Here is a 10558-nt window from a genome sequence, read left to right as displayed (position 1 = left end):
TTTCTCCCACTAGGAGTAAGAGTGTTTCCTTTTGGATGGGAATAGATGTTTGCTGAAGTCTCTCTTCTGTTGTTTTTACCAATGTGCTCTCAAGAGAGGAATTCTACTGAGGCGTCTAAAAAGCAGTAACTCCATTTTCACAGGTGGATCAGTACGAGAGAGGATCCCAGAGACACTTACTTTACTAGGAAAATTCAGATATATGATTCTAGACCTGTCTAGTCTCTCTGGCAGGGTAAAAAATGAGGAGGAGAGGATAATATGAAACGAAATGGAAGACTACAGAGGAAAAATAAAGAAAAAGTTACGCGCTGTGTGTTAGTGTACCTGCTAGCAGGCAAGGAGAGTCTAGAAGGTGGAGTCTTGGGTTGGGGAGTCTGGACATGGGGTGGGGGTCAGAGGTGACCCTCCCTCAATATCCCTTGCTGGCCAGAGGCCTGTAGATGGACCTTGTGCCTGCTAGCAGACAAGGAGAGTCTAGGAGGTGGAGTCTTGGGTTGGGGAGTCTGGAAGTGGGATGGGGGTCAGAGGTGACCCTCCCTCAATATCCCTTGCTGGCCAGAAGCCTGTAGGTGGATTTTGCACCTGCTGGCAAGCAAGGAGAGTCTGTGGAGAGAGACAGAGCTAGGTATTAACCTGTGCTTCTTCTTCATGGTTACAAGTCTCACTTCCTGCACTACCATTCGTAACACCTAGAAACCAATATTTTTTCCATCTCTATAATTTTTTATTTCCAGAATATTTTATACATGTAATATTACAGTATACTAAGTTTTCAGATTGGCTTTTTTTTTTTTCATTCAGCATTATGATCCTGAGGCTCATCCAAGTTGTTGCATGTATCATTACTTTACTCTTTTTGGTTGCTGAGTAGTATTTCATGGTATAAATGTGTCACAGTTTGTTGAACTATTTATCTATTGACATAATGTGTCCTTCTAGGACTGGCTTTTTATGTTCAATGTAATGCATTTGAGGTCCCTACAAGTTACTTGCCTTTCAAATGCTCAGTCCTTTTTTATTGCTGAGTAGTATTTCATTGTATGGGTGTACGAGTAGTTCTCTATTCTGTCTGTGGACATTTTGGTCATTTCTAGTTTTTATCTATTATAAATTAAACTGCTATGAACATTTGTGTTCAGGTTTTTGTGCAAACATATTTTATTTCTTTAGGGTAAATGCCTAGGAATGGAATTGTTTGGATCACATAATAAATAAATGTTTAAGTTTATTTATAATTAAAAAAAAAACTTAACTGTGGTCAGCAGGTAGCATGGTGGTTAAGGGCACTGGACTACCACATGGCCAACTGCAGTTCGAGCCTTTGACCTGGCGGCTTGCTTTCTCACTTTCCTTCTCTCTCTCTCTCTCTGGTAAAATTAAAATTTAAAAAAGCTTAATAAAAAATAATTCTTTAAAAAAAAAAAACTAAAAATCTATTTTTCCATGGTGGCTGTACCATTTTATATTCTCATCAGCAGTATATGACAGATCCATTTTCTCCCCAGTCTTGCCAGCAGTTTGTATTATTATTACTTTTTATTTAACTATTCTTTTTTAATTTTATTTATTTATTTTGTTTTATTTTATTTTACTTTATTTTATTTTGAATTTGACCAGAGAGAGACAAAGAGAGACAAGAAAAATGAGAAAGCAAGCTGCCAGGTCCAGGACTCGAACCGTGGCCAGCCATGTGGGATTCCAGCTGCCTTAACCACCATGCCACCTGCTGGCCCTGATTACTTTTTATTTAACTATTCTGAAAGATATCTAGAGATATCTCATCATAGTCATAATTTGGCCCAGGTTTATATTTTACATTTAAATTTATAAACCAGATTAAGTTAAGTTTGGTATATGATATGAGGTCTTGGTTGTGTCTATAAACAGCCAATTGCTCCAGTACTTTGTGTTGAAAAGACGGTTTTCTGGGCTGGCCCCATAGCCTAGTGGTTAATGGAGCTGGATCCCACATGGTCAACCATGGTTCAAATCCCAGCCCCAGAAGCTTAAAACACATGCAGGGCACATGAGCGTGTGTGCTACAAATCCCGACAGGATGGAGAAATGAAGGAAAAAGGATTGCGGTGTGGTGTGGTCACACCGCATTGAGGGGATGCTTTTTCTATCTTTCTTTATCTCTCTTTCTGGCCAGTGCACACACCTTCTGGGCATTTTTTGGTTAAAGAATAGACTATTTTTCTTCTATTAAGTTTCTTTGCATTTTTATCAAAAAGAAGTTGGCTGTTTCTAGGTTCTTTTTCTGTTCCATTGACTTATGTGTCTCTCTTCACTAAGACCATACAGTTTTGATTACTATGGCTCCAGGTGTCCTTTGGTTTGTGGCTGCATAACTCCAGTTGCTGCTTCCATATTTATATGGTCTTTTCCTTTGTATCTGTGTCTTCACTACTTCTTTCTCTTTTTAAGATTTTATTTTACACTTTTAAAATTTACATTTAATTACTGTGCCTTTTTACACGTCTCTCTTCACTAAGACCATACAGTTTTGATTACTATGGCTCCAGGTGTCCTTTGGTTTGTGGCTGCATAACTCCAGTTGCTGCTTCCATATTTATATGGTCTTTTCCTTTGTATCTGTGTCTTCACTACTTCTTTCTCTTTTTAAGATTTTATTTTACACTTTTAAAATTTACATTTAATTACTGTGCCTTTTTACACTGTACAAAATGTTTTTTTCCAGCATGGATGCAGTATACACCAGTCAAGTCAAAGGTACTATCAGATAACTTTTCATTTATGTGTCTGCTAAATTTTTTCCAACCCCCCCCAAACCCACCCCATTACTTCCCCAGCTTAATACACCCCCTCTTATACTGTCTCTGGTATACAATTACCCTCCCTACTATTGTACCTACCCATCTTTCAGTTTCTGCCATAGTTCTCTCTTTGGTACTCTGGATTGTTTCCTGTTGCATTAATTCTTCCCCATTCATCCACTTTGTATCAAATGTCAATGTCTCATTGTTTTTTATGGCTGTGTAGTATTTCCTAGCATATACATGCCTAATTTTTTTCAATCCAGTCATCTGTTCTTGGGCATTTGATTTGATTCCATGTTTTAACAATTGTGAATAATTTTGCTTTAAACATGGATGTGTATGGACTGCTTTTCTAACCTTTGAGTAAATACCTAAGAGTGAAATTACTGGGTTATATGGTAGTTTTATATGTAGCTATTTGAGGAACCTTCATATTGTTCTCCATAGTGGCTGTACTAATTTACATTCCTACCAACAGTATAGGAAGGTTCCCTTTTCACCACAGCCTCACCAGCACTTATCATTCTATATCTTTTTAAATCTTAGTCATTTTGATTGGGGTTAAGTGGTTTTGATTGCATTTCCCTTATGATAATTAATGTTGAGCATTTCTTCATATGCTTTTTGGCTGTTTGTATAAATTCCTTTGAGACTTATTTGTTCAGCTCATTAGCCCATCTTTAAATTGGATTGTTTATTTTTTTGCGATTAATCTGCTTGAGTTCCCCATATATTCTGGCTATTAGTGCCTTATCTGAGGTATAGTTTACAAATATATTTTCCCATTCTGAAGATTGTCTCTTCAGTCTAATTATTCTTTTGCTCACAGAAGCTTTTTAGCCTGATGTAGTACCACTTGTTGATGTTTGTAATTATTGTCTATTGTGATATGGGGTCTTATTTAAGAAGTATTTGCCTACTCCAATGTCTTCAACAGTTTCCTCTCTGTTTTCCACCAGTAGTTTTATAGTTTGAAGTTTTACATTTTTTAAAGAATTTTCAACTTTATTTATTTATTTTAATTTGACCACAGAGGGACAGAGTGAGAGAGAGTAAGAGAGAGGGAAAGTGAGAAAGCAAGCTGCCAGGTCCAGGACTCAAACCACAGTCAGCCATGTGGGAGTACAGCACCCTTAAACACCACACCACCTGCCAACCCCAAAGCTTTACATTTAAAAATTGGATCCATTTTGAGTTGATTTTTGTTAATGGTGAGAAATAGGGGTCTAGTATAATTTTCTGCAGGTGGATACCCAGTTCTTCCAGCACCATTTGCTGAAGAGATTTTCTTTTGCCAACTGGATTGATTTGGACCCTTTGTCAAAAATCAGTGGGCCTGGGAACCAGCAGTTAGTGTAATGGCTATGTCGCTGGACTCCCACGTAGTCGACCGCGGTTCATGCCCCGGACCCGGTGGCTTAAAACTCACGCCGGGCGCGTGTGCGTGCGTGCCCAGAATCCCGAGAGGAGAATGGAGGAGAAGGGATTGCGGCGTGACCATCCCCCCTGGGGGGTGATTTCTCGCTTTCTGTCTCTATGTCTCTCTCTGTCTGTCTGGCGAGCGCACGTGCCCTACAGTGAAAATCTCTCCAAAAAAAAAAAAAAAATCAGTGGACCTAATGTTTTTGGGTTTATTTCTAGGTTTCGATTCTATTCCATTGGTCTACATGCCTGACTTTGTGCCAGTATCAGGCTGTTTTGATTATCAGAACTTTGTAATATATCTTGAGGTCAAGAAGTAAAATGCCTACTTTATTCTTTTTGTACAGTATTGCTTTGGAAATATGAGGCCTTTTGTGATTCAAGACAAATTTTACGATTTCTTTTTCTATTTCTATGAAGGCTAGCAATTTGATGGTAATTGCATTGAATTCATAAATTCATTTGGGTAGAACTATTATTTTTATTATAAGTAAAATTGTGCTGAATTTAGGGCTCACTCTGATAAACCAGGATAGTATTTCTTTCTTTTTTTGATAACATATTTATTTACTTTTTTTTTTTTTGGAGAGGTTTTTGCTATGTAGCATGTGCACTCGCCAGAAAGACAGAGAGAAACAGAGAGAAAGAAAGCAAGAAATCACCCCCCCAAGGGGGGATGGCCACACCACAATCCCCTCTCCTCTATTCTCCTCTCGGGATCCTGGGAACGCACGCACATGCACCTGGTGTGAGTTTAAGCCACCAGGTCCAAGACTCAACCTACAGTAGACTACGTGGGGAGTCCAGCGACATAGCCATTACACCATCTGCTGGTCCCTATTATTCTTTCACTTAATCACTGTACACTTTTACAGCATGAAAAATGAATTTTGCCACCTTGAATACAGTGCATATTGGTCCAGTCAAAGATATGATCATACACATTACTATCAGCAGGCAATTTTCCATTTTTGTGTCTGTTAAATGTTGTGCTTTATATAAACCCCTTGATTTCCTCCCTGCCTCCCCATTGTTCACCCTTATCCTACACTGTCTTTAGTTTGCTATCATCATCATCATCAAAATTATTATTTAATTTCAAGAAAAGCCATTTAGCTTTACTGAATCCAAATCCAAGAAAAAAAGTTATGAAAAATTTACTTAAGATTTTAAGCCAAGAAACAGGTTAAGGTTATGTCCAAACAGTAGGCAGATACCAAAAACTCAAAAAACAATATGGACAGAGCTAAAATCTAGTAGCAATTACATTATAGTTGTCATCTGGAACAATTTTTTTCTCTCTCCATTCCCTCATCTACAAAAGAGAAGCATAAACTATTTGCTAAAAATAAGTTTAATCTCAATTCTGTCTGTTATTTGCACAAAGCCCAATAAGAATTCTACTTGATTTAGTTGGCATTACTGGAACTTTTATAAGGAACTTCAGATTGGACTCTTTATAAAGCTTCCCAAAGTTACTAAGCCAAGTCAGGAATTCACCATCTGACTATGTCTGTACTTGGAAGTTTTGGGACCTGTCAGGAAATGACATTCTTTTACTTACCTACCAAGCAGAACTGTTTATGGTACCAGGCAATCTTTCCAAAAGCTTCTGTTGCCTTTCTTGAGATAAACCTCAGTTCCTTACCTTTCTGGTCATATCTTCAGATATGACATTCCAGTCAAAGCCTTGGCAATAACCAATGTTTTGAATTTCTGATGCAAGGCAACAGCTATTCTTGAATGTATGCAAATAACCATACTGCTACAACATAAGAGTACTCATAAAGACTTTCCAATTCTGGAGGGGTCAGGAAGGGAGAAAGGTTTATGTTTCAGTTCTGTTTTCAAAAAAATAATTTTTTTAACAAATTGTTGAAGCTATTAACAGCTCAAAAGGAAACAAAATTTCTCAAATCTGGAAAACAAAGCATAGAGAAAAAGCAATAATGTTTTAGTCAAAAGTCATAAAATTCTCTTTCACCAGTTCAGGCTCATGTAATTAATCTCTCTTCTGTTGAGTTTGCAGTGTTATTGTGATATTTCTGTCTAAATCCTGAAAGTTCATAAATATGATCTCAACATTATCAAAAACCTATATTCAAGAGTACCTATAATAGAATCTTTTTCCTTAATGTCCTTTAAAAAGGCAATTTTTGGATTTTAGCCTATTAAAAATTGTTTTAGAAAGAGCATCAGAATAAAGCAATTAACTATGGACAATGAAACTTAAAATGGCCGTGGTTCAAGCTCTGATTTTACTATAATTCAAAATTGACAAATTTGATCATTTCTGTGACAAACTTCATTAGAACTATTTAGCATTACAAATATGTCTAATAATATTCTTTTACATAACAGATATTTAAGAAACTCATACAATTTTGGAACACCCATTTATACAAATTTCTATACACAGAGAGCTAAACACCATTTCACATTTGACAATGATTATCATATAATTTCAACATGTCAGAAAGTCTAATCATTCTCTTTTTTTCCCCCACATGTGCACTTTATTGAATCCCATTGTAGACAAACACAGGAGTGTAAACTGTCATGTAAAGGGAGCAGGAGTTCAGGAGCAGCCGAGGGTGCTGGGTGTGCAGGGGAGGTCATGGCCACAGCCAGACACAGGCCAGAAGGGCTTGGCAGGGACCACGAGCAGCTACTGGAAGCCTTCAAAATATTTTTTCATCTCTGAAATCATTTGGTGGATTATCGCTGGTTTGATAATAAAACAAATGATGATGGCAGTGACCATTAGGATGCCAAGGACCAGGGTGCAGATGTTCAGACACTCGGTGGTGGAGGCATAGGCCTGGGCCCCGATCACGTCGCCCGTCATCTTCCTGTTCCTAGACTTCAATGAGTAGACGAGCGTGATGAAACCCAGGCAGCACCAGTTCATGAAGATGGTGTTGAACAGGGACCAGACCACATGGTTGGGGACCGAGGTCTCGCTGTGGATGTTGATCACGGTGGGCGCCACTGGAGCCGCAGGTGGGGGCGCCCCCAGCACACGCACCTCATGCTCTTCCCTGAGCATCTCATAGTTTGGGAGAGGGCCGGTGTTGCCGCGAGTGAAGAAGGTTTGGGAAGTGTGATTCATGGCGCACATGGCACCAGTGGCAGGGTCCAGATGTTGGGTGCGTGCTGGGATCTGCTGTCCTACAGTTGTTTCGATTTCCCTTTTTCCATTCTTTTCTTTTATAAAAAATTGTGGCAATACTCAGCACTTTTTTTTTTCTTTTTAGCAGAAGTACATGAAAAGTAAATATATTTTAAAAAAGAAAAGAAACAGATTCAACCTGAAACTTGATTTTTCTAAAAATGATTCCAAAGTATTTTCTACAACATGCAAAGAATTTAACATTAGCACAAATACATTTTTAAAATTTGGGTCACAATAACTTTTGTTGTGTATAAAAACAGCACAATTGGAGATAGAATCTTAAACATTAAGAAATCAAATTAAAACTTCCCAAGGAAAGTGAATACATAACTGGTGGTTTGCACCAAAAATATTGAAAAAAAAGTGTCTATCTAATGTCTATCTAACATGGAGTTTTCATTCATTTATGTTGCAGTTTCTTGGTTGATTTTTGTTCTCTTATGTCTGTCAGTCTCCCTTTAGTCTTCCAGGTATAGTACTTCCTTCAGTACTTCTTGAAGAGCTGGTCTGATGTTGATAAATTCTTCATGTTTTGTTTATCAGAGAATGGTTTTATCTTTTCTTCCCATTTGAAGGATAGTCTTCCTGGGTATAGTAATATTGTTTGAAATTGTTTTTCTTTTAACACTTTGAATATATCTTCCCATTCTTTCCTTAGTTGCATTGTTTCCACTGAGAGGTTTGATATTAGCCTAATGGGATAACCCCTGTAAGTAACTCGTCATTTCTCTCTTGTCATTTTTAGAATATTTTCTTTATCTGTGATTTTGGCCAATCTGGCTGTGAAGTGCCATGGAGAGGGTCTTCTTGGGTTGAATATATTGGGGTCCTTTGTATTTCTTGAGTCTGAATGTTTCTCTAGGTTTGGAAAGTTTTATTTCAGGATTTACTGGAATAGATTATCAATGCCCTTATTAGTTTTCTCACCTTCTGGGATATGAATTATTTGGATGTTTGGGCATTCAATGGGTATCTATTATTTCCTGTATATCATTCTTATTTTGGGGGTTATTTTTTCATTCTTTTTGGTGATTTTTTTTCTAGGTCAGAGGTTTTGTCTTCTATGCCCAAGAATCAATCTTCTGCATAATTTAATCTGCTTTTAATACTTTGAAGGGAGGTTTTGATCTCCTGTATTACAGTCATCATCTGTAGGTCTGTTTGATTCTTCTTTATATTATTTATCTCCTCCTTCAAGTCATGAAAGGACTTCCACATCTCCTGGAGTTCAATGTCTCCTTCCTCTTACATCTCATAGGGTTTTGTTACTATAAATATTTTTAATACCTTTTCGAGACATTTCACTAATTTCCTGATTTTTTTCATACTTGGAGACAAATTACTGTGTTCCTTTTTTGGAGATGTATCATTGGTTTTCTCCTACTAGAGGTTCTTTTCCTATTTTTGGTCATTTGGCTATATATTCACTTTTGGCTAATTTATTGGAGAAGGTTTCTACAACTGTGAGCTTGTAGAAACTCACAGCTGTGTTTCCCTTTAGTGTGATGTATTTCTGTGCCAATTTCTCTCCTCTACTGTGTTTTGCATGGTGGTACTCACAGTAGGAGTTCTGAGGTCAGATTTATGAAGATGAGTATCTCCCTTTTGCCCCTAGTTCACTGGTGGTGAAGATTTCACTGAGCCTAGCAAAATTCAGAGACTTGGCTACTATGCACCTAGACCTCTCTATACATTCACTGAGTGGAAGCTGAACAGCAAAATGAGAATGTAAGGTAGAAGAATTAGAGTATACAAAATCGAAAAAAATAAAATAAAGAGACGAAAAAACAAAAAAGACAAAAAAAAATTAAAAATGAGCAGAGCACCTCAGATGTAGCTGTCTCCCTGTAATGCCCCTGTCCTATGTCAGAGGAGGAGAGTAAAGAATTAGCCAAAGAAAGGATTTTTTTTTTAAGTGGAAGAAAAAAAAACACAAGAAAATTGAAAACAAAACTTTTTTCCTCCTACTTTTCTAACTATGGGCCAGGATAGTGAGGTTGGAAGAGGGGGCTGCAACTCGGGGCTACTCATTCCTCACGTTGGTTCCTGAAACCAGGCTAGTCTTATCTGAATATCTTCAACCTAATCACATTTATGAAGATCATTTTACTGAATAAAGTCACATTCACAGGTTTCAGAGGTTTGGATGTGTACATATCTTTGGGGGGGATCAATAATTCAACACACTACAGCATTTCTAGCTCTCTTGTATATATCTACAAAAAGAAATTGTGCTTGGAATCTTGAATTGCATTAAATCTGTGCATCAATTTGGGAGAACAGATGTCCTACTATGTTGTCTTCTAACCAATTAACACAGACTGTCTCACGGTTTATTTATATCTTCTTTGACTTCTGTGTCAGAGAAAGAGAGTGAGAGAAAGAGAGAGAGAGAGGAGAGAAAGATGAATAGGTATTTTTTGACAAGGTCTTGCCATGTCACACATCACAATTCTCCTGCCCCAGCCTCTCAGTTATCTAGGAACACAGGTATGCACTACTATACCCAGACTGTTTAGGTTGGGCCAGAAACTAAACCTGGGCCTCCCATGTGGCCTCTACCACTGCACAGCAACACCTTCCTCTGGCTGGGCCTTCTTTGTTTTCTTTCATCAGCATTTGTAGTCTTCAGTATACATGTACATGCTTTATTCTTTTTATTCCTAAGCATTAAATTTTTGAAAATTTTTATTTTAAATTGAAATATTTTACATATACATACATGCAAACATATCTATGTCTATATGTAAATATATGTACTTATTTATTTAAGACAGGGTCTTGTTATGTCACATTCTGCCTCAGCTTCTCCAGTAGCTGGGCCATAGGCCCAGATTTAATTTTGTTCACTACGTGGTCTTTTATTTTTTCCATTGTTAAGTTTTAATTACATTTAAATTTTTTTAAAGTTTTTTACATCCAATCACTGTATATCTTTATAACTTTGAAAATGAATTTTCCCAGCATGAATACACTGTATGTTAGTCTAGTCAAAGAAATTACTATACACATTCTCATAAACAGATATTTTTCTATTTTTGTGTCCCTTAAATGTTTTGCTTCTTTTTTTTCCCATTGCTCTCCTCCCTCCCCCCATACTACCACTAGTATCCACAGTTGCTTTCCATACTTTAATACCTTCCAATTTTTCAGTTTGTGCCATAGAGTGCAGACGTCC

The 10558-nt window shown here is 37.3% G+C and overlaps 1 protein-coding gene across 1 annotated transcript; it reads right to left on the bottom strand.

The window, feature by feature from the left end:
• Nucleotides 1–6873: 6873 nt before the first annotated feature.
• Nucleotides 6874–7317, bottom strand: LOC102486554 (interferon-induced transmembrane protein 3). The gene has a single exon (XM_006162424.1). It carries the CDS (start codon nt 7315–7317, stop codon nt 6874–6876), a length of 444 nt encoding a protein of 147 aa, XP_006162486.1.
• Between the last annotated feature and the right edge of the window lie 3241 nt (nt 7318–10558).

The sequence above is a fragment of the Tupaia chinensis genome, unplaced genomic scaffold (genome assembly GCF_000334495.1).
Source record: "Tupaia chinensis unplaced genomic scaffold, TupChi_1.0 Scaffold139962_1, whole genome shotgun sequence".
Taxonomy (NCBI): Eukaryota; Metazoa; Chordata; class Mammalia; order Scandentia; family Tupaiidae; genus Tupaia; species Tupaia belangeri.
The sequence above is the reverse complement of the archived record's forward strand: the minus strand, read 5'-3'. Positions and strand labels throughout refer to the sequence as shown.

Coding starts and splice junctions, on each gene's coding strand:
- LOC102486554 (XM_006162424.1), bottom strand. CDS start 7,317: ATGAATCACACTTCCCAAACCTTCTTCACTCGCGGCAACACCGGCCCT.